This window comes from Lepidochelys kempii, chromosome 3 (genome assembly GCF_965140265.1).
Source record: "Lepidochelys kempii isolate rLepKem1 chromosome 3, rLepKem1.hap2, whole genome shotgun sequence".
NCBI classification, from domain to species: domain Eukaryota; kingdom Metazoa; phylum Chordata; order Testudines; family Cheloniidae; genus Lepidochelys; species Lepidochelys kempii.
Genome location: NC_133258.1, coordinates 23,619,630 through 23,646,075, shown reverse-complemented (window position 1 = coordinate 23,646,075; position 26,446 = coordinate 23,619,630). Strand labels below are relative to the sequence as shown.

General features: G+C 42.9%; 1 protein-coding gene across 1 annotated transcript in view; it reads left to right on the top strand.

Annotated features, from left to right (window-relative positions):
- Positions 1-1,499, top strand: part of KCNS3 (potassium voltage-gated channel modifier subfamily S member 3) — a 75,221-nt gene extending 73,722 nt beyond the window's left edge. The window contains exon 5 of the mRNA XM_073335103.1: positions 988-1,499. Within this exon, the coding sequence (XP_073191204.1) occupies positions 988-1,025 (38 nt within the window). The 3' untranslated portion in view covers positions 1,026-1,499. The remainder of the gene's footprint in view (positions 1-987) is intronic.
- The last annotated feature ends 24,947 nt before the right edge of the window (positions 1,500-26,446 follow it).

Genomic DNA, 26,446 nt, shown 5'->3' with positions numbered 1-26,446 from the left:
TTTGGTCATGCCATCTCTCCCCCTAGACATACATCCCACCTCAGCATTTCCTCATTCTGAGGGGAACCAGCTGCTGATGTACTGAGATATCACAAAAGGCTATTTTTGTGTTAGTTCCGGTCTGAGAACAATCAGTAAATGCTGCAAATTTGGTGTGATTACCAGCCCAGGTTCTAAAGCTTTCGTTTGAGTAAGTGTGAAGAAGTATCCAAACTGCTTAATCTTTGGAAATGTACTAGTTTCTTATAATTTTACTTGATTGTTTCAAAAGTAATGCAGGCTGCATGCTAATCATTATTGTATCTATACAAATATAAAGCTAAATTTACAAAATGAGGCCTGTTAGCTATGCTTGCAAAATATGTGCGTGCAACTATTTTATGTGCAAATATCTGTGGTTGCAGGTACAAATGGGCTAGTTAGATGTATGCATGTGCAAAAATGCTTGCACGTGGCCTTTGTACAGGAACATGCATTTGGATGTAGACTTTACGGGCTCAGCTTTGCCGTCAACATTTGGCCCATTGGGGCTTATCTATGGCTTTCACCAGTAAGCTAAGGAATGTTTAAATATGTCTTCCCTGTAACTTAGTTTAAAAGTTGTTTTGAAAGTTCTGTGATGGCTCATTTGACACAATTTATTTCAGGTTCTAAACAAAATGAACTGGAAGCAGAAAAGCTGCAGCTGTTTCTTTAACATAAAAAAAATGAAAAACAATTGTGCATTCTTATTCGGCTTCCAAATACAATTATGTACTCTTGTCCTTCTGCTTAAGACACTTTGGGTGCTAATTTGACTAAATTAGCATGAGCTGCAGTGACTGCACTATCTTCTTTACACAAAACACAGAGGAAACTAAAATTTGTTGTCTTTTGTTAGTTTTAACTCCCCTTCTCCAATACATAGAGGAGCTGTGAGAAACACTGGGGTTTAATTTGTAGAAACCTAGCCTCAATATTAAAAATATGTTTGTCTCCCTCATATAGAATGCGAATCTTTAATTTCTTCGAAGATCCATCTGTGACTGGACCTGTATTCTGCTGGTTACTGATGGTCCTAAACACAGTCAAAACGAATCTTCCTTAGACACTGAAGAGACACAGCTGCACCCAGCTATTCAGAATGGTTAAAAGAACTGTCTAACACAGCTCTAAAGGAGAAAAATCACAATCAGTAAGTGGCATTAAAGGGGGTTGAACTGACAGATTTGATTCCATTATGCATTCACTAATAGAGCTTAATATCAAAACCCATTCCACCTAATAATAATCTGCCATTCAGTACTGATATCATTACTTATTTGTCAGAAAGATACTTACATAAAACCACACACACCCTTTATGTCTTCTTTGTCTGCCCTTTTCTCTGTCCCTCTCCTATGTACTTTTTATGATCCACCAATTATGTGATCAAGCTTTTGGGTTCTGTGTTACTCTGCAGGGTGCTTCATTTAATAATCGTCAACATTTACTGCTGCCATTGTATAATAATAATATATTGTGACATGTAATTAATATTGCTTGCTGTTCCTTTACTCATGTTGTAAAATCTCAATAAAAAATAAAGTTCTCACTAGGCAAGCTGTGTGTAAATATATTAGCTGACTATTTCGCAAAAAGGCAGGCTACCTCAACACTAATAAATCTTTGACACTACACACTTTGGAGTGTTTTTTCTGTTTTACAGGGAAGTCTCAATCTTTCAACCCACTGACGTAGGCTATAATCAACTGTGGCTGATCTAAAAAATGCAACAGATAAGATAGCAATATACCAGCAGGGCCAAATGCTGAGAACCTTATGCAGTCAAATGCCTGAATATGATCTCAGTAAAAAATGAGTAAAGTCGTAAATGTTTGACTTATGATAAGGACGTCGTTCACAACCACTTCATTGGGTGTCTGCCATTCTTTTCAAGTTCTTTTATTTTCAGAATCAAATTTGAATTAGAAAAAGAAAGCTACTATTACCCATTTAAGTTAACCTTTGAAGTAATGTTCTACCATAGTGTGTTGTGGCTTAAGCCTTCATGATAAAATTTTCCAATTTAGATGCTTAAAGTTATGCTTCTGAATCTATATATAGGCATGTAAATAAGTTGCTGGATTTTCAGAGGTGCTGATTACCTGTAATACCCATTTACTTTAATGAAGCTCAGCACTTCTGATAATTAGGTCATTCATTTAGGTACGGAAATATGTATTTGAGTGCATAATATTAAACTTTGAAAACTTTGTTCTGAGCTTTTGAGGAAGAGCTCTCCATCTTCATCTATAACAGTGAATAATTCCCCTCCACCTAAAATCTGTCTGCTCATTGGCAAAGACATATTGAAACACCTGACAATTATACTTATTGTAGGTAAGGTGTGTGTGTGTGAGAGGGGGTGAGGAGACATAGGAGAGAAAGTTCACAATTTAGATTGTGTGGCTATGATCAGAAAAGCATAGCAGTAACTTACTTATTCAGCAGAGCTGTTCTGTATGTATACACAGTGGCCTGTTCAACTTAGTGACAACTATATTTTAACTACTTGTTACACTTGTAAGCACTGCAGAGCCAGTCCAGCTACAGGTGAGTAAAGTGGCTTCTATTCTGATTCATTGCTACGTTCCAGCTGCAGAATCTTTATCTCTGGTGATGAGGCAGAAAGAACAGCTTGACTTTGGGTGAATTTGCAGCACTGGAAGAATTAGGGCTAGTCTAAATGGGAAAATTATACTGGCATAAGAACATAAGAGCTACCATGGTCCATCTTGCCCAGTATCTTTATCTCTTACAGTTGCCCATACCAGAGCTTCAGGGGGAGAGTACGGAACAGGGCAATTTTGGAGTGATCTATTCCTGTCTTCCACTCCTGGCTTCTGATAATCAGAGGTTTAGGATTGCTCCAAGCATAGGGTTGCATTCCTGACTATCTTTGCTAATAGTCATTGACAAACCTAGCCTCCATGAACTTATCCAGTTCTTTTTTTTTTTTTAAACCCATTAATACTTTGTGCAATCACAACATCCCATAGCAATGAGTTCACCAGGTTAGTTGTGCACTGAATGAAGATGTATTTCCTCTTGTTTGTATCAAACGTGCTGCCTATTAATTTCATTGGATGACCCCTGGTTTTTGTATTGCATGAACGAGTAAATAACTCTTCTCTAGTCACTTTTTCCACACCATTCATGATTTTATAGATCTCTATCGTATTCCCCCTTAATTTCTAAGTTGAACAGCCCTAAATTTTTACTCTCTCCACACATGGGAGCATTTTTGTTGTCCTTTTCAGTTCCATTGTATTCTTTTTGAGATGGGGCAACCAGAACTGGACATGGTATTCAAGGTGTGGATACACTACAGATTTATATAGTGGAATTATGATCTTTTTCTGGTGTAACCCCTTTGGGGTTTAGAGAGCATAGCCTCTTTAAATCTTTGTGTTCAGGGGTGGAAGGCAGATTGTTCCGGGAAGAGGAACTTTTGTTTGGTGGGTGGGGGGAGCATGGAGAGAGTGAGAGTGAGAAGATGTGTGTGTCTAGAGCTCCAGACAGAAGACCTTCAGTAAGCAGGCCATCACGTAGGGAAGCAGCCGAGAACCTGCCCAAAGCCTTGGGGAGACAGAGCAACCAACTGGGAACGCCCCAGGACAGGGGCCAGGAAGAGCACTGTACCAAGGAGGAATCACCCGAGAAGGATAAACCAGAGCTGGACAAAGTATCACCGCTGCCCAGAGCCGTATGGGGCTGTGAGTACTGGGGCTTGTGACTTTGCATTGGGAACGAGGGAGGCTGTAGCTAGCTAAGTGGGGAGATTGTTGCTGTGTGGGTTTCCAGAGAGTGTCAGAAGCAGGCACCAGAGGGGTATGTTGGGGAAAGTTTACTGCCACTGAAAATGACCAGGAGCACCCAAGACTCATTGCCAGACTGGAACTCTACCCAGGACTCCTGAACACTGAGCGCAGATGCTTTTCTTGGTGTCTGCCCTTTCAGACTGAAGTACCGTTAGCCCTGAAGGGCCTTGTGTTGAATGTAACCCTGTTTTACTGCTCCCCTTATCTTTCCCCCTGTTTTTCTCCCATCATTCCTCGGTGATTAAATATTTCCCTTTCCTATATTCATTGTACTGTGTGTGTGTTCGTTCAGTCTGGGGGGTTTGGAACAGGTGCCCCTGGGAAGGAAGGGACTTTCCCTGCTGTGTTCCTGCACGTGCCTTTTCTTAGCCAGAGCTGCTTGCAGAGGAGACTCCATCTTGGCCACTAAAGTTATACTGTCTTATTTTTTATCCCTGTCCTATTATTTCCTAGCATACGGTTAACATTTTTTACTGCTGCTGTGCACTGAGTGGAAGTTTTCAGAGAACTATCCACAATGACTCAAAGATCTCTCTCTTAGGTGACAATAATATGGAACCCATCATTGTATAAACTACGGTGCGAATTTAAACTACTGTAGTTATGCTGGTATAACTCCCTATGTGGACATTTTTATTCTGGAATAAAAGTTTCCACACAAGAAGTTATACCAATACAACTAGTGGTTTAATTATACTCCTTCAATAAATACCCATATAACTAGTGAAACTTCCATATAGACAAGTCCTTAGAAACAAGCAAAACCAAAACCAAACCAGAACAAAAAAAATATACCCCACCTTTTCCACTTATACATTGATGTAATGTGATCTGGATTGAGAAACAGTGAACATGAAATTCAATGAAGGCTTTTTTTTAAAAAAAGCCCCAAACAAAAACCCAGAGCCACTTTTTAGATTATAGTAGGCACATTCCCTCTTCACTCTTCTATAGTAGTGCAATTTGGACCAGATCCCTACCTGGTGTAAATCGGCACAGGCCATTTGATTTCAGTGGAGCTAAACTAGTTTACAGCATTTGAGGGTCCAGGTCTTCATCGTTTCTGACTCAGGTTACAATAGTGTTGAATGATGAGATGACACAAATCTAATTTTCTATCCACAAATGATTTTTTTGTGTTACTCATCCATGATGGTTCTCCATCACTTTTTAATAAATTGCTGATAACCAAGACGTTTGGTTAATTCAAAACTACCTGCCTACAGTATAAATCAGTAGTGTGCAAGCCAAAAAAGGGAAATACTCGAGAAATGTCAGTTTCTGAAGGATCTATCCAAGTTACCAGCCACATCAGAAATAAACACTGCTTCCTCAGAATGGCTGTTCATTATACATTGGCCTTCAAAGGCAGTTGAACGATTTTTATTCTCTATACTCTAGTTGCACTCTCCACTGGACAAATGCTAGGAATATGCTGGATGCTTACTCATATGCCACTTGGGAAGCCCCAGCTACAGTGGGAACAGCAAACAAGTAGTTACTCTTGCAGATGAAAATGCTCGGCAAAGTTAAAAAAACCCAAAGGTATTTTTGCTTTGTGTCATCCAAGAAGTGGGGTGGTCCGTATCATAGACATAGTATTTTTGCCATGTGGGATAAAGTGTTTTTTAGGTTTCAGAGTAACAGCCGTGTTAGTCTGTCTTTGCAAAAAGAAAAGGAGTATTTGTGGCACCTTAGAGACTAACCAATTTATTTGAGCATGAGCTTTCGTGAGCTACAGCTCACTTCATTATTATTAATTATAAGTATTACAGTAGCACCTAGATTCCCCAGCTGAAATTGGATTCCCATTGTGGTAGACATTGCAAATACACGTATAGTAAGAGGCAGTTCCTGCCCCAAAAAGGCTTACAATAATAAACTATTTTATCACATTCTTTAATTGATATTATGTTATTAATGATGTCAGTGAGCCTACAGCATTAGATCAGTGCCTATTTATTATTTTAAATTGAAATAAATAAAATAAAAATCTAACCAAACTATTTTTAAACTGACACAAACTCAACTCTATTCATGCAAAGGCTGAGGTTTATAAAGTTGCCGAAGGGACTTGGAAGACAATGAATGAGAATTTGGTATTTGAATGCCCTATACGATGTTGAAAATCTCAGCCTAAGTCTCTAGATATGCTGTGGTTATCTGGCCAGCTAGAATTACAGTAAAGCTATGAAGCACATTTGACATACTCTTGTGTGTGTCCTCAAAGCCTAGCTGTCACTGGGCAAACTGGCCCTAAGGTGGAGTTAACTGTGTTTGTGCCAGATTTGGCTTGCCTCTCCAAGGCAATGAGTGAAGTCATTTGACAAAGGGTCAGCTCATGAGGAGCCAGGACTGCTGGGAGGTAAAGAACAGAACTGAGAGAGAAAAATGGGGGAGGTGAAGATGTTTAGGAGCCAAGCCTAGAAGAATGCCAGCCCTTTCTGCTGTAGAAAGAGTGGGAGGGCATCTCAGAAGAATAGTATTACAGGAAGAGGCCCTGGGAAGGAGTAGCAAGACAGACTGAGGCTATGGGTGCAGCTGGCCCACTTCTTAGAGATTGTTTTATTCACTGTAAGTGAAGCTGAATACAGGTTACGTTGAACAACCAAAACTTTATTAAACCCTGTGTGCTGCTCTGTCCATATGGCTGAGGTGCTTCCAGCTTCCTGTGTTCCCTGTTCTCAGGGTGTCCCGTAATTCAATGACTGTTTAAAAATAGCCAGAGCTTCGCGAACCAGCTGAGCGGCAGAGAACCAGCTGAGCAGCGGGGACAGCAGAGCAGCACACAGCAGGAGTTTGCCTGGGACTGGTAAGTATCCGAGTCTGTGTTTGTTTGCTTGCTGAGGAAGTATCCGAGTGTGTGTTTGCTGGGGGGGCAGTGTGAGAGCCTGAGTGAGTGTCTGATTGGCTGCTAGCCTGCAGGGGGCGGGCAGTAGGGTGTCTGTTTGTTTGCGACAGGGAAGCCTGGCTGTTTAAAAATAGCCAGAGCTTCGGGAACCAGCTGAGCGGCGGAGAACCAGCTGAGCAGCGGGGACAGCAGAGCAGCACACAGCAGGAGTTTGCCTGGGAGTTCGCCTGGAGGGAGCCCAGTGAGGCTTACGTCTTGCAAACTGCTCTGAGGAAGCTCATAGTAGGAAGGTGATATGGAAGGGGGGGGTTCAGCTGTTGTGACCTGCACTGGATGTGCCATGTTTGTCTTTCTTCCACAGGACAGAAGCGACTTTGTCTGTACAAAGTGCAAGCTGGTCTCCATATTGGAAGAGAAGATTGAAGGTCTGGAGCAACAGATAACAACCCTGCGTTGCATACGGGTAACTGAGGATTTCCTGGACGAAACTCAGGATAGGCTTCTAGGGGCACAAAGCTCTACAGATATAGAGCAGGTTGCACAGAGGAGCCAAGAGACCAGTGAAGAAGCTTGGCAACATGTGACCTCCAGAAGAGGTAAGCGGAATGTCCGGGTTCCAGTAACACAGACACAGGTAACTAACCGCTTTCATGTTCTCTCCACAGGTATCGTTGCGGAGAGTGGACCAGATGATATGTCTGGGGCGAGAAAGCAGAAGGAGACTCCGCTGGTTGGAAGGCATGAGATGCGCTGTCCTGAGGTTGGGGGTTCCACGACCACCACCCCCAAGAGGAGAAGGCGGGTGGTGGTGGTCGGGGACTCTCTCCTCCGGGGGACTGAGTCATCTATCTGCCGCCCTGACAGGGAAAACCGAGAAGTCTGCTGCTTGCCAGGGGCTAAGATTCGTGATGTGACGGAGAGACTGCCGAGACTCATCAAGCCCTCGGATCGCTACCCCTTCCTGCTTCTCCACGTGGGCACCAATGATACTGCCAAGAATGACCTTGAGCGGATCACTGCGGACTATGTGGCTCTAGGAAGAAGAATAAAGGAGTTGGAGGCGCAAGTGGTGTTCTCGTCCATCCTCCCCGTGGAAGGAAAAGGCCTAGGTAGGGAGCGTCGAATCGTGGAAGTCAACGAATGGCTACGCAGATGGTGTCGGAGAGAAGGCTTTGGTTTCTTTGACCATGGGATGGTGTTCCATGAAGGAGGAGTGCTGGGTAGAGACGGGCTCCATCTTACGAAGAGAGGGAAGAGCATCTTTGCCAGCAGGCTGGCTAACCTAGTGAGGAGGGCTTTAAACTAGGTTCACCGGGGGAAGGAGACCAAAGCCCTGAGGTAAGTGGGAAAGCGGGATACCGGGAGGAAGCACAGGCAGGAATGTCTGTGAGGGGAGGGCTCCTGCCTCATACTGGCAATGAGGGGCGATCAACAGGTTATCTCAAGTGCTTATATACAAATGCACAAAGCCTTGGAAACAAGCAGGGAGAACTGGAGGTCCTGGTGATGTCAAGGAACTATGACGTGATCGGAATAACAGAGACTTGGTGGGATAACTCATATGACTGGAGTACTATCATGGATGGTTATAAACTGTTCAGGAAGGACAGGCAGGGCAGAAAAGGTGGGGGAGTAGCACTGTATGTAAGGGAGCAGTATGACTGCTCAGAGCTCCGGTACGAAACTGCAGAAAAACCTGAGTGTCTCTGGATTAAGTTTAGAAGTGTGTGCAACAAGACTGATGTAGTGGTGGGAGTCTGCTATAGACCACCGGACCAGGGGGATGAGGTGGATGAGGCTTTCTTCCGGCAGCTCGCGGAAGCTACTAGATCGCATGCCCTGATTCTCATGGGTGACTTTAATTTTCCTGATATCTGCTGGGAGAGCAATACAGCGGTGCATAGACAATCCAGGAAGTTTTTGGAAAGCGTAGGGGACAATTTCCTGGCGCAAGTGCTAGAGGAGCCAACTAGGGGGGGTGCTTTTCTTGACCTGCTGCTCACAAACCGGGTAGAATTAGTGGGGGAAGCAAAAGTGGATGGGAATCTGGGAGGCAGTGACCATGAGTTGGTTGAGTTCAGGATCCTGACGCAGGGAAGAAAGGTAAGCAGCAGGATACGGACCCTGGACTTCAGGAAAGCAGACTTCGACTCCCTCAGGGAACGGATGGCCAGGATCCCCTGGGGGACTAACTTGAAGGGGAAAGGAGTCCAGGAGAGCTGGCTGTATTTCAAGGAATCCCTGTTGAGGTTACAGGGACAAACCATCCCGATGAGTCGAAAGAATAGTAAATATGGCAGGCGACCAACTTGGCTTAATGGTGAAATCCTAGCGGATCTTAAACACAAAAAAGAAGCTTACAAGAAGTGGAAGGTTGGACATATGACCAGGGAAGAGTATAAAAATATTGCTCGGGCATGTAGGAATGTTATCAGGAGGGCCAAATCGCACCTGGAGCTGCAGCTAGCCAGAGATGTCAAGAGTAACAAGAAGGGTTTCTTCAGGTATGTTGGCAACAAGAAGAAAGCCAAGGAATGTGTGGGCCCCTTACTGAATGAGGGAGGCAACCTAGTGACAGAGGATGTGGAAAAAGCTAATGTACTCAATGCTTTTTTTGCCTCTGTTTTCACTATCAAGGTCAGCTCCCAGACTGCTGCGCTGGGCATCACAAAATGCGGAAGAGATGGCCAGCCCTCTGTGGAGATAGAGGCGGTTAGGGACTATTTAGAAAAGCTGGACGTGCACAAGTCCATGGGGCCGGACGAGTTGCATCCGAGAGTGCTGAAGGAATTGGCAGCTGTGATTGCAGAGCCACTGGCCATTATCTTTGAAAACTCGTGGCGAACCGGGGAAGTCCCGGATGACTGGAAAAAGGCTAATGTAGTGCCAATCTTTAAAAAAGGGAAGAAGGAAGATCCTGGGAACTACAGGCCAGTCAGCCTCACCTCAGTCCCTGGAAAAATCATGGAGCAGGTCCTCAAAGAATCAATCCTGAAGCACTTGCATGAGAGGAAAGTGATCAGGAACAGCCAGCATGGATTCACCAAGGGAAGGTCATGCCTGACTAATCTAATCGCCTTTTATGATGAGATTACTGGTTCTGTGGATGAAGGGAAAGCAGTGGATGTATTGTTTCTTGACTTTAGCAAAGCTTTTGACACGGTCTCCCATAGTATTCTTGTCAGCAAGTTAAGGAAGTATGGGCTGGATGAATGCACTATAAGGTGGGTAGAAAGCTGGCTAAATTGTCGGGCTCAACGGGTAGTGATCAATGGCTCCATGTCTAGTTGGCAGCCGGTATCAAGTGGAGTGCCCCAAGGGTCGGTCCTGGGGCCGGTTTTATTCAATATCTTCATAAATGATCTGGAGGATGGTGTGGATTGCACTCTCAGCAAATTTGCGGATGATACTAAACTGGGAGGAGTGGTAGATACGCTGGAGGGGAGGGATAGGATACAGAAGGACCTAGACCAATTGGAAGATTGGGCCAAAAGGAATCTGATGAGGTTCAATAAGGATAAGTGCAGGGTCCTGCACTTAGGACGGAAGAACCCAATGCACAGCTACAGACTAGGGACCGAATGGCTAGGCAGCAGTTCTGCAGAAAAGGACCTAGGGGTGACAGTGGACGAGAAGCTGGATATGAGTCAGCAGTGTGCCCTTGTTGCCAAGAAGGCCAATGGCATTTTGGGATGTATAAGTAGGGGCATAGCGAGCAGATCGAGGGACGTGATCGTTCCCCTCTATTCGACATTGGTGAGGCCTCATCTGGAGTACTGTGTCCAGTTTTGGGCCCCACACTTCAAGAAGGATGTGGATAAATTGGAGAGAGTCCAGCGAAGGGCAACAAAAATGATTAGGGGACTGGAACACATGAGTTATGAGGAGAGGCTGAGGGAGCTGGGATTGTTTAGCCTGCAGAAGAGAAGAATGAGGGGGGATTTGATAGCTGCTTTCAACTACCTGAAAGGGGGTTCCAAAGAGGATGGCTCTAGACTGTTCTCAATGGTAGCAGATGACAGAACGAGGAGTAATGGTCTCAAGTTGCAGTGGGGGAGGTTTAGATTGGATATTAGGAAAAACTTTTTCACTAAGAGGGTGGTGAAACACTGGAATGCGTTACCTAGGGAGGTGGTAGAATCTCCTTCCTTAGAGGTTTTTAAGGTCAGGCTTGACAAAGCCCTGGCTGGGATGATTTAACTGGGAATTGGTCCTGCTTTGAGCAGGGGGTTGGACTAGATGACCTTCTGGGGTCCCTTCCAACCCTGATATTCTATGATTCTATGACTGTCCCTCCAGGGATCGTGGGCCCTCTGACTCCAGTTTCACTGATCTGGATACATCTCCCCTATTTACAAACATTTTAATGTAAACCTTAAAAATAAGTAATTGATGTCCAGATGCTACCTCATGTCCCTTCAGCCAGAGGTTGCTAGGCCATAGTTGAGTTGAAGTTTTGTCTTTACCAGAGACTCTGCTAGTTAAATACTTTGGTCTCCTCTACAGGCAACCACACTTGGAGTGACCTATCACTGTCTGTCACCTGTCTTTGAGTCTAGTAAACTTGTTCTGTGAGGAGTCTCAAATCCCTCCCTGTGGGGTCGGCCTCCGGATGGTTTTCTTTTTTCTGTTCTGATCTCTATATTTCTGTAGGCTCTCTCAGGGTGTTGTGTCTGCTGGCTTGTTAGTGCCTCCTGTTCATTTGGATCACTTGGGTCTCTTGCGTAGTCATGTTGTGTGACCTGAGTGCCACTGCATCCCTCCTGACTCCTTTAGTCCACTCCTTCTGGTGTCTGTCTGATGGCTGGATCCTCACAGGAGTGCCTGTCTCCAGGGCTGGTAAGTCCTTGATTGACCTGTCATATTATAGTGACTGTCTTCTCCGTTTTCTTGCATCTCCTCGCAGTGGTATCTCTTGCCTTTGACTGCAACAGGTGTTCCCTCACAGGTAGCAGGGTTATGGTCCTTCTACTGATCAGTGCCTGTTCTGGACTTCTTTGGTACTGGTGTGATGTGGTATTCTTGTGTGCCAAAAATGCTAACAAGGGCATACCACTGTTCATCCCTGACAGGGCTTTGCTGGTTCAAGTCTCCTTTCTGTCTGAGGGATAGAAGGGCTTTGAACAGGGAGCTGCTACTTCTCACTAGAGTGCCCTCACCTCTGATCTATGGATTATTCTGATGTAGGGCTCCCTCAGTCTCTCTTGTTGAAGGTGTTCCACTTTAAATATTTATACAAAGAGTCACGGGAGTAGAAGGACTGGATCCTGGATCTCCCACTTCCTAGGTGAGTGCTCTAATCACCAGGCTAGAAAGTTATTCTCTTGCTTGTATTCCTCCCCTCACTGCCTCAAATTGACTATTTACACTTCAGTGAGGCTTATTGACACTTCAACAGTAGACAGAGGGAACCATGCACCAGAATATCCCTTAGCCCAGTGGTTAGGGAACACACCTGAGATGTAGTAGCAGTAGGACTTAGACTGGGAATCTTTTACACCCCAGGTGAGCACTCTAAATACTATTGGGCTTCAAGTTCTAAGTAAGGTGCTCCTCACTACTTAGGCACCAATACCATTTGGTAGTAACTCCAAGGGAGTGTGCGCAGTGGAGAACCCCACACAGAAGGAGTTGCCATCCTCCAGCCCAGACTTAAGAAGTGCTGAACATCCTGAGGGAGTGGGTTTAGGACACATCCCTCTCCTTGGTGTCTCCCATAGGCTAGTTTAGCTTGCTGACTGTTGTGAATCCCATTCTTAGGCACCTATTTTCCTCCATTTGTTGTATAGGAAGCCTTAACATCCAGCTCAGGCTTCATGAATCCTGGTGTTTTATAGGCACCTGAAAGTTAGGTATGCAACTCCTAAGTTCCTTTGGGACTCTAGCTCTTAGAGAACGTTTCCTGCCTCTGGGCTTAGTGTAGCAGTGGCTGCAGCAGGAAAGCATGGATTCTCTTAACTTGCAGTAGTATGGTTCAGGGGTGCTTTCTGCTCTTTTCCCAAACAAAATATGTTAGAGAGGCTCTGGCAATGGCCTGGAAACCCAAGATGAGTGAGTAGCCAATTAGCATTCACCACTTTGCTAAAGAGGCCAATAACAAATAGAATGGGTCTGAGGGTTGGCTAGGAGCAAGCAGGCAGCTAAGGAGAGGTGTGCAGTGTTGCCAGCTTTGAAACTTTGTGATCCTTGCAATATTTGGTGTGTCTCTTAACTTTCATTTTTTTTTAAAGTAAGTTTCTAACCCTCAGACTTCAGAGAAGTTTGAAAATATGAAGCCCAAAGGCTCCAAATCCCAAGGTAAATAAGAAGAATTTACCAGCCTTCTTCAGCCTCCCTCTCATAATATTGCCTATTTCCTTGCATGAGAGGAAAGTGATCAGGAACAGCCAGCATGGATTCACCAAGGGAAGGTCATGCCTGACTAATCTAATCGCCTTTTATGATGAGATTACTGGTTCTGTGGATGAAGGGAAAGCAGTGGATGTATTGTTTCTTGACTTTAGCAAAGCTTTTGACACGGTCTCCCATAGTATTCTTGTCAGCAAGTTAAGGAAGTATGGGCTGGATGAATGCACTATAAGGTGGGTAGAAAGCTGGCTAAATTGTCGGGCTCAACGGGTAGTGATCAATGGCTCCATGTCTAGTTGGCAGCCGGTATCAAGTGGAGTGCCCCAAGGGTCGGTCCTGGGGCCGGTTTTATTCAATATCTTCATAAATGATCTGGAGGATGGTGTGGATTGCACTCTCAGCAAATTTGCGGATGATACTAAACTGGGAGGAGTGGTAGATACGCTGGAGGGGAGGGATAGGATACAGAAGGACCTAGACCAATTGGAAGATTGGGCCAAAAGGAATCTGATGAGGTTCAATAAGGATAAGTGCAGGGTCCTGCACTTAGGACGGAAGAACCCAATGCACAGCTACAGACTAGGGACCGAATGGCTAGGCAGCAGTTCTGCAGAAAAGGACCTAGGGGTTACAGTGGACGAGAAGCTGGATATGAGTCAGCAGTGTGCCCTTGTTGCCAAGAAGGCCAATGGCATTTTGGGATGTATAAGTAGGGGCATAGCGAGCAGATCGAGGGACGTGATCGTTCCCCTCTATTCGACATTGGTGAGGCCGCATCTGGAGTACTGTGTCCAGTTTTGGGCCCCACACTTCAAGAAGGATGTGGATAAATTGGAGAGAGTCCAGCGAAGGGCAACAAAAATGATTAGGGGACTGGAACACATGAGTTATGAGGAGAGGCTGAGGGAGCTGGGATTGTTTAGCCTGCAGAAGAGAAGAATGAGGGGGGATTTGATAGCTGCTTTCAACTACCTGAAAGGGGGTTCCAAAGAGGATGGCTCTAGACTGTTCTCAATGGTAGCAGATGACAGAACGAGGAGTAATGGTCTCAAGTTGCAGTGGGGGAGGTTTAGATTGGATATTAGGAAAAACTTTTTCACTAAGAGGGTGGTGAAACACTGGAATGCGTTACCTAGGGAGGTGGTAGAATCTCCTTCCTTAGAGGTTTTTAAGGTCAGGCTTGACAAAGCCCTGGCTGGGATGATTTAACTGGGAATTGGTCCTGCTTCGAGCAGGGGGTTGGACTAGATGACCTTCTGGGGTCCCTTCCAACCCTGATATTCTATGATAAGAAGAGTTTGTGATTTGTAAATCAATCTCCTGATTTTTGGACCCTAACAAATGATTTCTGTACACTTGGGATTGGCAATATTATGAGAGGGAGGCTGAAGAAGGCTGGGGGCAGAGTTGGCAGATGAGCCTGCTATGTAGATTCCAAGGCCAGAAGGGATCATGGTGATCGTTTAGTCTGACCTGTTGTCTAACACAGGCCACAGAACTTTTCCAAACTATTTCCTAGAGCAGATCTTTTAGGAAAAAATCCTATCTTGATTTAAAAATACTTGGTCATAATGGATTCTGCATAAAAAAAAGCAGTCCTCAGTGACAATTTTAAGTATTATTGTTTCATGAACTATAAGGATTAGAGAAACCAGCTATATCAGCTTAGACAATTGGGATTCTATATTTTGGGGTGTGTGTGTGTGTATATTACAAAAAAATAGAAAGTGTGTGTGCGCACGTGAGAGAGATAAAAACATTTTATATCTAGCCTTTTGCAGGACATTGGAACCTAAAATCAAAACTTTAATATATAGAAAACCTGTTTTACATATCTGAATCCAAATATTTCTCTGAACGTGAAGCCTGTAGGTGGTCATTAAAACAACCTGGAGTTAGAAGAGGAGAGAGATGAAAGACTATTTCAATGAATATTGTTAAATGCTAAAGTAAAATAGCATGGTATGTGGTGGTATAGAGATTTTATAGGTACTGCCTGGAGATGATTTGCATAACTCAGTGTTTTAATACTTGTGCATAGTGTAGCTCTTCTTCCAATAAAAGCATTATACCCTCATCATTTATTCTATATAACTACAATATTAGTGTTTATATTTCTTAAATCTGTTTACAGTTAGTATTATTTAAAAGCAATTGACTTCACTTATGGAAGTCATGTGAACAACTTAATCATTTATCTCTGTGTATTTTTACTACATGAGTCATCATTGCATCTAGCTATCATCTAGGCAATGCATTTTTGAAAATTACAGGGGTGTTTAGATAAGTAGTTTGGTTTGGACACATCAAACAAATGAATAAACGATAATGTAAACAGGCACAAACAATGAGGTATAATCAAAAGTTACATTTTCAAAAGTAACTGAATCTGGGTTCTCTGGTTGAGACACTGCAAAGAAATTGTTAGTGACATCCTGGCTCCACTGAAGTCATAGAGGGTTTATTAACTTCAGTGGCATCATGATCTCACCCATTAATATAAATGTTAGTTGATCAGCACTTTCACCTGGTGTTTCAAGTTGAATATTCAAAATGGAGGCACCCAAAATCACTAGTCACTTTTGAAAATCTCTAATCCAGCATCTTAATTATACAACAGCATACTTACACTTTCTGCAGTAATATAAGGAGAGTTGAATGTAGCTTGTGATGATAGAAACCACTGGAGCACTTTAAAGGGACCATAGCTTAAGGATGACTTCACAGCCCATCAATTAAAATCCATCAGCTAAATGGATTTAAATCACGTCAACAGATTCAGCTGACTTCTATCACCAATGGGAAGCTCATTTTCTCTCTTGGCTTTTTACAAAGTTTTAATTTTAAAAGAGCTTTAGAATTATCTGGCATATAAACAGTAAGCAAACAACACTTCTTCCTGATTGATTATGCAGCATAACCTCAGGTAAGTGTAGCATGACCAGTTAATTGAAAAATGCTTTTCATTTTGAATTTGCTCTGGGCTAGCCCATGATAAATTATTTCACCTGGCTCACTTCACGTTATACACTCTTCATGCCCAACCCATTTTTTACAAAAAGACAGACAATTGTTGTCTTTATTAATATTTTTATGTATGGATGCTTGATTCCCCTACTTTATAGTTATTCTTTACTTTTGATTTGTACTCATACAGACAGATGGAAGGCAAAGTATTACATCTACACTTCCCAACTGCCCTCGGGAGTATTCTTTATTGAAAGATGTTCAGATAACTAAAGGAAACACTTGACTGAACTACACTGGAATAGGTGCCATATCTTGGAGAGGTATGTTTTGTCTTAGGAGGAACTTTTATGAACGTGTTAATACTTGAGGCTATGAACCAAAGGGAAGGTATGTTTACTGAATATACTAGAGCTATACAATATGATCACACCAAAGCTGCTTGATTTCAGGTTTTATTACAAACTTGAAATTCAGACCAGCATTATTGACAGGGGCATAAACGCTTGAAGGTGATTGAGCCCATTTTCAAGCAAACCAAGGCTGATTTATGGTTTTGCAATCAATTATGTAAAATGTGTGGTCTGACAGTGTGATATTGGGGGTGGGGGGAGGGGAGAAGAGAGAGAGCGGGTAGCTCTTTTCTGTGGACACCCAGCCAGCCAGCTAGCTATAGAATCCTTCTTGGTGGTAGTTCTCTACTTGCTTTATCTGTAAAGAGTTAAGTCCACAGGTAAAAGGAAGGGAGTGGGCACCTGACCAAAAGAGCCCATGGGAGGGCTAACACTTTTTAAAATTTTGGAAAAAAAAAAAAAAAAGCTTTCCCTTTGTTTTTTGTTGTTCTCTGGAGAGAGGAGACAGAGCAGGAACAGGGCTGAACTATGATGCAGTAAGCTTTAAGCCAGGTATGGAAACCCATCAGATCATACCTAGAGATTGCTTATCTGAAACCCCAGATATGTAAGTCAGGGAAGGTCTAGGAAGACATGATTAGGGTTATTTCTTATTGGCTTGTGGACTGCTCTGTGCTAACCCCAGATGCTTTTGTTTTACTTGTAACTGTTAAGCTGGACCTCAAGAAGGTTATTCTTGATGTTTAATTTTTGTAAGTGGGATTTTTAAATCTAGTAAAAGCCTAAGAGCCAGAAGTATTTTTTGTTTTTAATAAATTTTATCTTTCAGAACAGGATTGGATTTGTGTCCTAAGAGGTTTGTGAACATGCTTAATTAGCTGGTAGCAACAGCTGATTTTTGTTTTCCTCTCTCAACTCTTCTCTGGAGGGGGGGCTTGAGGGTACCCTACAGGAAGGAATTCTCAAGTGTACCTTCCTGAGTTCTAAGGGGTTTTGCATTTGGGTTGTGGCAGCATCTACCCAGCTAAGGTCAGAGAAAAACTAACTTTAGGAATTAATATTAGCCTGGAGTGGCCAGTATTAATTTTTAGAGTCCTTGCAGACCCCCACCTTCTGCACTCAAAGTGCCAGAGTGGGGTATTTGCCTTGACAGACATGAACCCAGATGGGGTTGAACTTCAGTTTGAATTTGTTTGAGCCTATAGCAGGGTAAGGAGTCAAATTCTGCCCTTGAATTCATATGTGTCTATGAAGAAGTAATATTCATTGTACTGATGATCTATTTATTGACATTGGTACATATAGGTGACATTTGAATTGTTTATGTAACTGCATGATTGTATTGCTTCTTGCTTCATCCTTGTTAGACACACACACACACACACACACACACTACACATGCTCTGTCTTGTCTTTAGACAAAATGCTTGGGACAGGTTCGTGATTATATTGTTTGTGCAGCACCTAGCACCCATGATCAGGGTCTCTGGCCACTACTGCAATGTAATAGCAACAATAATTTTGCAGGTATGAGATTCTGCTTTCACTTAACATTCAGCCTATGACCGACCACTGTAATTGAACATCTGAACCAAGCTGATAATTGGAGTGCTTGATTTAAATTGGATTGAATTTGTAGCTAAATTGAAAAAAACAACTAGATCTACAAAAATTCATATGCTGTTTCCTTAAACTGTCTTAAGGATTTATTACAATTAAAAGACAGAAAAAAAATCATACCATGGTTAGTGATTTGCATTTGATGCAAAGAGATCAGATCTCAATGGCATGAGAGTCACAGTAGGCATAAAATTTCCACTTATCCAATGTAACTGAAGGATTATTTGAAGTGGCTTATTGTAAATGTTAGAACATTACAGGGTTAACAGAGCAACTCAAATTCCCTTTCCCAGATGTGAAATATTTCCATGTTGAGCAAAATGTTTAGCTTCATTTTTCCCCCCCACAAGACACAACACCAAGTGCCTCTCACATGTGATTGTCAAACAGTTGAGAGATAAAAGGTTATACCATAATACTTTAAATAATGGGCAATCTAGAGATACTCACTGATTTTCAGGTAATAGCAACTCCAGTCAGTCCACTTCTACCTGAAAAATTAAAAGCCTACACTAGGTGTCAGATTATCCATGCAATTCTATGTGTAATAAATGAATCAGTAAGAAACTTGTATAAACAGATTGAGCTCTTCAGAGAAATGCTAGGGATATTTCTCTTCCATGTTTGGGTACAGAATGACGACTTCATTACAGCAAGCTGATTGCCATCATTCTGTTTCCTTTTTTTAATTTTCCTATTGCAAAGAAGAATGTATCCCTTACAGAAAAGATGGCTAACTAAAAGTCTCTTCTATATTTATGCAGGGGTGCTGGAACAATTTGCATGGTGGGGGTGCTGAGAGACATTGAACCAAACAGTAAACCCCATATATGATGGAAACCACTTCCAGCACCCCTAGTTCCAGCACCTATATATTCATGTCCTAGCTATACAGCATAAACCAAAACACCTCTAGATCCAAACTTTAGTTTAATAGAGGAATTCAGCCTAATAAATAGTTTGAGACAGTATCAGGAATAACCACCCATTGATAGCCTGCTTACTTGCTAGCTTAACCCCAGGGAGTCTAATGACCACAGCTGGGCCCATTTGGGCTACCCAATTGGCCAAACTGCCTAACTGACAGAGGGGATCAGCAGACCAGCTCTTAAGATCAGTTTCAGGGTAGCAGCCGTGTTAGTCTGTATTTGCAAAAAGAAAAAAGGAGTACTTGTGGCACCTTAGAGACTAACCAATTTATTTGAGCATAAGCTTTTGTGAGCTACAGCTCACTTCATGGGATGCATCCAGTGAAGTGAACTGTAGCTCACGAAAGCTTACACTCAGATAAATTGGTTAGTCTCTAAGGTGCCACAAGTACTCCTTTTCTTTTTGCTCTTAAGATCATTAGTAGCAGGAGGGTGCTGGCTGCTCAGCCCATGGCTAGGATAGTCGCTTTGCCTGCTTGTTCCTAGCCTTGCTTTTGAATTGGATCCTGCCTTGCCTCTCTCCAGTTACCCTGTCTGACTCCTGGCTTTGGCTCTGGCTCCTGGCCTCTAACCCTAGGCTCTGACTTATAAGAACAGCCATACTGGGTCAGACCAAAGGTCCATCTCTCCCAGTATCCTGTCTGCCAACAGTGGCCAGTGCCAGCTGCCCCAGAGGGAATGAACAGAACAGGTAACAAACAAGTGATCTATCCCCCTGTTGCCCATTCCCAGCTTCTGGCAAACAGAGGCTAGGGACACCATCCCTGCCCATCCTGGCTAAGGTCCATCAATGGCTATATCCTCCATGAAACCTATCTAGTTTTTTTGAACTCTGTTATGTTCTTGGCCTTCACAACATCCTCTGGCAAGGAGTTTCACAGGTTGACTGTTGTGTGAAAAAATACTTCCTTTTCTGTGTTTTAAAATCTGCTGCCTATAAATTTAATTTTGTGACCCCTAGCTCTTGTGTTATGAGGAGTAAATAACACTTCTTTATTTACTCCTGGTTTCTGACTCCAGCTGAGACCCTTGGCTCTGGCACCTGGCTACAAACTCTTGCTCTGACCACTAGGCACAACTGCCCACATCCCAGTCCCTAACACACAGAAGCTATGATGGAAGGTAGTGTGGTGTAGGAATAGAGCACTGGACTGAGACCTAGGATCTGTTTCTGGCTCTGCCACAGGGCTGCTGGGTCCTTGGGAAAGTCACTTTCTCTCTTTCTGGCTCAGTTTCCCCACCTCTAAAATGGTGTTAATGATACTGACCTCCTTGGTAAAGCACTTTGAGATCTACTGATGAAAAGTGCTATTCGATGAACATTCCTGAGGAATCTGGGATCTAGACTCCTAGAAATGGAGTAAGAAGCATATCTTGGAATGCTAGAGTGAACATCAGTATATATGATGAATAGCAGCAATTTGAGAATGTTAGAATAGAAGTGAATCTTTAATTCTACCACTAAGTTTCTATAAAGAGTTAGATCTCAGCAGTAAGTCTGAAGTTGCCACAATTTCTATTAATCTCAAATTCTCATACCAAGGCAGAGAACAGTTTCAGAAACTGAGACAGGGAAAACAGGTGGGCTAGGTTTTAACAGCATCAATACTGTTTTCTTGTATAGGTCACATGCTATTAGTTAAATAAATGAGGTATTTCAAAACTTGCCTTGGCCATCAGTAAAATATTCCACCTAGCAAATACAGCAGGAACTATTGAAATGAATATCCTATTAGGATTTTTGATCCTTTTCTAGTATCTAACCTGATGTGCCCCACAAGCTTGCTCCAAACTTTTGCCATAATATGGGGAAAAGAGTCAGAACCAAATAAAATAATTGTATTTGTATTGCAGAAGCACCTAGAAGCCTAGTCAGGAACCAGAACCCTATTTTGCTAGGCACTGTACAAAAGATGGTCCTTGCCCAAAGGAGCTTACAATTTAAGCATCATAAAAGAGATAACAGCTGGATTCAGACAGAGTGGGGAGCACAAGGAAACAGTACTGGTTGGTTTCAGAGTAACAGCTGTGTTAGTCTGTATTCGCAAAAAGAAAAGGAGTACTTGTGGCACCTTAGAGACTAACCAATTTATTTGAGCATGAGCTTTCGTGAGCTACAGCTCACTTCATCGGTTGGCATGTCTTACACCAGCCATTTAACCATTGTCAAGAGTTTGGCAGGCATCCTGGAGGAGGCAAGCTTTAAGGAAGGACTTGAAAGAGTACAATGTTTATGTGGGAGCGCCTCAAGCATGAGGGGTAGTACGGGAGAGAGCATGAAGGTTCTTGTTTGAAAATTTAACAAGTGGGTGATGAAGGCTGGCATCACTGAGGGAACAGATCTCAGTTAATGAGAGATGATAGGTAGCATAGGGTTAGACTGAAGGGCAAATGCAAACATCTGCAGGACAGCAAAGAAATCAAAGGCTAACTTTCCAAACCTCAATATAAAAAACACAGTAAAAACTAAAAAGAGCCACCATGGCTTAACAGCCATGTAAAAGAAACAGTGGGAGATAAAAGGCTTTAAAAAGTGGAAGTCAAATACTAGTGAGGTAAATAGAAAGGAGCACAAACACTGTCAATTAAGTGTAAAAATGTAATAAGAAAAGCCAAAAAGGAGTTTGAAGAACAGCTAGCCAAAACCTCAAAAGGTAACATGTTTTTTTCAGTACATCAGAAGCAGGAAGCCTGCTAAACAACCAGTGGGGCCCCTGGGTGATTGAGATACAAAAGGAGCACTTAAAGACGATAGTCATTGCAGAGAAACTAAATGGATTCTTTGCTTCAGACTTCATGACTGAGGATGTTAGGGAGATTCCTAAACCTGAGCCGTCCTTTGTAGGTGACAAATCTGAGGAATTGTCACAGATTGAAGTGACACTAGGTGGTTTTGGAATTAATCGATAAACAGTAACAGGTCACCGGGACCAGATGGCATTCACCCAAGAGTTCTGAAAGAACTCAAATGTGAAATTGCAGAACTATGGTTTGTAACCTGTCCTTTAAAATCAGCTTCTGTACCCAATTACTGGAAGATAGCTAATGTAATGCCAATATTTAAAAAAGCCTCTAGAGGTCATCCCTTACAGAGCGGTAAGTCTAACATCAGTACCGGGCAAATTAGTTGAAACAAAAGTAAAGAATAAAATTGTCAGACAAGCAGAACATAAATTGTTGGGCAAAAGTCAACATGGTTTCTGTAAAGGGAGATCATGGCTTACTAATCTATTAGGGTTCTCTCAAGGGGTCAAACATGTGGACAAGGGGGATCCAGTGGACATAGTCTACTTAGATTTCCAGAAAGCCTTTGACAAGGTCCCTCACCACAGGCCTTATGTAAATTAAGTTGTCACGGGATAAGAGGGAAGATCCTTTCATGGATTGAGAACTGGTTAAAAGACAGGGAACAAAGGGTAGGAATAAATGGTAAATTTTCAAAATGGAGAGGGGTAACTAGTGGTGTTCCCCAAGGGTCAGTCCTAGGACCAATCCTATTCAACTTGTTCATAATTGATCTGGAGAAGGGGTAAACAGTGAGGTGGCAAAGTTTGCAGATGATACTAAACTGCTCAAGATAGTTAAGACCAAAGCAGACTGAAGAACTTCAAAAAGATCTCACAAAACTAAGTGATGGGGCAACAAAATGGCAAATGAAATTTAATGTGGATAAAGGTAAAGTAATGCACATTGGAAAAAATAACCCCAACTATACATACAATATGATGGGGGCTAATTTAGCTACAACTAATCAGGAAACAGGTTTCAGAGTAGCAGCCGTGTTAGTCTGTATCTGCAAAAAGAACAGGAGTACTTGTGGCACCTTAGAGACTACCAAATTTTTTAGAACATAAGCTTGTGGACTACAGCCCACTTCTTACTATATGTTCCATTCTATGCATCTGATGAAGTGTGTGTGTGTATATATATATATATATACACACACACACACACACACAGAGAAGGTGGAAGTTGCCATACAAACTGTAAGGCTAATTAATTAAGATGAGCTATTATCAGCAGGAGAAAAGACTTTTGTAGCGATCATCAAGATGGCCCATTTAAACAGTTGGCAAGAAGGTGTGAGGATACTTAACATGGCGAAATAGATTCAATATGTGTAATGAACCAGCCATGCCCAGTCTCTATTCAAACTGAAGTTAATGGTATCTAGTTTGCATATTAATTCAAGGAAAGATATCTTGGAGTCATCATGGATAGTTCTCTGAAGACATCCACGCAGTGTGCGGTGGCTGTCAAAAAAGCAAACAGGATGTTAGGAATTATTAAAAAAGGGATAGAGTATAAGACAGAATATCTTATTGCCCTTAAATCCATGGTATGCCCACAGCTTGAATACCGTGTACAGATGTGGACTCTTCATCTCAAAAAAGATATACTGGCATTAGAAAAGGTTCAGAGAAGGGCAACTAAAATGATTAGGGGTTTGGAACGGGTCCCATATGAGGAGAGATTAAAGAGGCTAGGACTTTTCAGCTTGGAAAAGAGGAGACTAAGGGGGGATATGATAGAGGTATATAAAATCATGAGTGGTGTGGAGAAAGTGAATAAGGAAAAGTTATTTACTTGTTCCCATAATATAAGAACTAGGGGGCCACCAAATGAAATTAATGGGTTTAGAACAAATAAAAGGAAGTTCTTCTTCACTCAGCACAGTCAACCTGTGGAACTTCTTGCCCGAGGATGTTGTGAAAGCTAGAACTGTAACAGGGTTTAAAAGAGAACTGGATAAATTCATGGAGGTTAAGTCCATTAATGGCTGTTAGCCAGGATGAGTAAGGAATGGTGTCCCTAGCCTCTGTTTGTCAGAGGGTGAAGATGGAGGACAGGAGAGAGATCACTTGATCCTTCTGTTAGGTTCACTCCCCCGGGGCACCTGGCATTGGCCACTGTGGGTAGACAGGATACTGAGCTGGACGGACCTTTGGTCTGACCCAGTAAGGCCATTCTTATGTTCTTAATATTAATCAGGCAGCCCAACTAAAATACCTAATGGGCTGGATATCAGATGCCATACGTGCTATTTAGATATATAGCCCTTCTTACTAAACCACTAAAATGGTAGTACTTGTGGCACCTTAGAGACTAACCAATTTATTAGAGCATAAGCTTTCGTGAGCTACAGCTCACTTCCTCAGATGCATATCGTGGAAACTGCAGCAGGCTTTATATATACACAGAGAATATGAAACAATACCTACTCCCACCTCACTGTCATGCTGGTAATAGCTTATCTAAAGTGATCATCAGGTGGGCCATTTCCAGCACAAATCCAGGTTTTCTCACCCTCCACCCCCCCACACAAATTCACTCTCCTGCTGGTGATAGCCCATCCAAAGTGACAACTCTTTACACAATGTGCATGACAATCAAGTTGGGCTATTTCCTGCACAAATCCAGGTTTTCTCACATCCCCCCCACCCCCATACACACACAAACTCACTCTCCTGCTAGTAATAGCTCATCCAAACTGACCACTCTTCAAGTTTAAATCCAAGTTAAACCAGAACATCTTGGGGGGGGGGGGGTAGGAAAAAACAAGAGGAAACAGGCTACCTTGCATAATGACTTAGCCACTCCCAGTCTCTATTTAAGCCTAAATTAATAGTATCCAATTTGCAAATGAATTCCAATTCAGCAGTTTCTCGCTGGAGTCTGGATTTGAAGTTTTTTTGTTTTAAGATAGCGACCTTCATGTCTGTGATTGCGTGACCAGAGAGATTGAAGTGTTCTCCGACTGGTTTATGAATGTTATAATTCTTGACATCTGATTTGTGTCCATTTATTCTTTTACGTAGAGACTGTCCAGTTTGACCAATGTATATGGCAGAGGGGCATTGCTGGCACATGAGCATATATCACATTGGTGGATGTGCAGGTGAACGAGCCTCTGATAGTGTGGCTGATGTTATTAGGCCCTGTGATGGTGTCCCCTGAATAGATATGTGGGCACAATTGGCAACGGGCTTTGTTGCAAGGATAAGTTCCTGGGTTAGTGGTTCTGTTGCGTGGTATGTGGTTGTTGGTGAGTATTTGCTTCAGGTTGCGGAGCTGTCTGTAGGCAAGGACTGGCCTGTCTCCCAAGATTTGTGAGAGTGTTGGGTCATCCTTTAGGATAGGTTGTAGATCCTTAATAATGCGTTGGAGGGGTTTTAGTTGGGGGCTGAAGGTGACGGCTAGCGGCGTTCTGTTATTTTCTTTGTTAGGCCTGTCCTGTAGTAGGTAACTTCTGGGAACTCTTCTGGCTCTATCAATCTGTTTCTTTACTTCTGCAGGTGGGTATTGTAGTTGTAAGAATGCTTGACAGAGATCTTGTAGGTGTTTGTCTCTGTCTGAGGGGTTGGAGCAAATGCGGTTGTATCGCAGAGCTTGGCTGTAGACGATGGATCGTGTGGTGTGGTCAGGGTGAAAGCTGGAGGCATGCAGGTAGGAATAGCGGTCAGTAGGTTTCCGGTATAGGGTGGTGTTTATGTGACCATTGTTTATTAGCACTGTAGTGTCCAGGAAGTGGATCTCTTGTGTGGACTGGACCAGGCTGAGGTTGGTGGTGGGATGGAAATTGTTGAAATCATGGTGGAATTCCTCAAGGGCTTCTTTTCCATGGGTCCAGATGATGAAGATGTCATCAATATAGCGCAAGTAGAGTAGGGGCTTTAGGGGACGAGAGCTGAGGAAGCGTTGTTCTAAATCAGCCATAAAAATGTTGGCATACTGTGGGGCCATGCGGGTACCCATAGCAGTGCCGCTGATCTGAAGGTATACATTGTCCCCAAATGTGAAGTAGTTATGGGTAAGGACAAAGTCACAAAGTTCAGCTACCAGGTTAGCCGTGACAGTATCGGGGATAGTGTTCTTGACGGCTTGTAGTCCATCTTTGTGTGGAATGTTGGTGTAGAGGGCTTCTACATCCATAGTGGCCAGGATGGTGTTATCAGGAAGATCACCGATGGATTGAAGTTTCCTCAGGAAGTCAGTGGTGTCTCGAAGGTAGCTGGGAGTGCTGGTAGCGTAGGGCCTGATCTTGGGAGACAGGCCAGTCCTTGCCTACAGACAGCCCCGCAACCTGAAGCAAATACTCACCAACAACCACATACCACACAACAGAACCACTAACCCAGGAACTTATCCTTGCAACAAAGCCCGTTGCCAATTGTGCCCACATATCTATTCAGGGGACACCATCACAGGGCCTAATAACATCAGCCACACTATCAGAGGCTCGTTCACCTGCACATCCACCAATGTGATATATGCCATCATGTGCCAGCAATGCCCCTCTGCCATATACATTGGTCAAACTGGACAGTCTCTACGTAAAAGAATAAATGGACACAAATCAGATGTCAAGAATTATAACATTCATAAACCAGTCGGAGAACACTTCAATCTCTCTGGTCACGCAATCACAGACATGAAGGTCGCTATCTTAAAACAAAAAAACTTCAAATCCAGACTCCAGCGAGAAACTGCTGAATTGGAATTCATTTGCAAATTGGATACTATTAATTTAGGCTT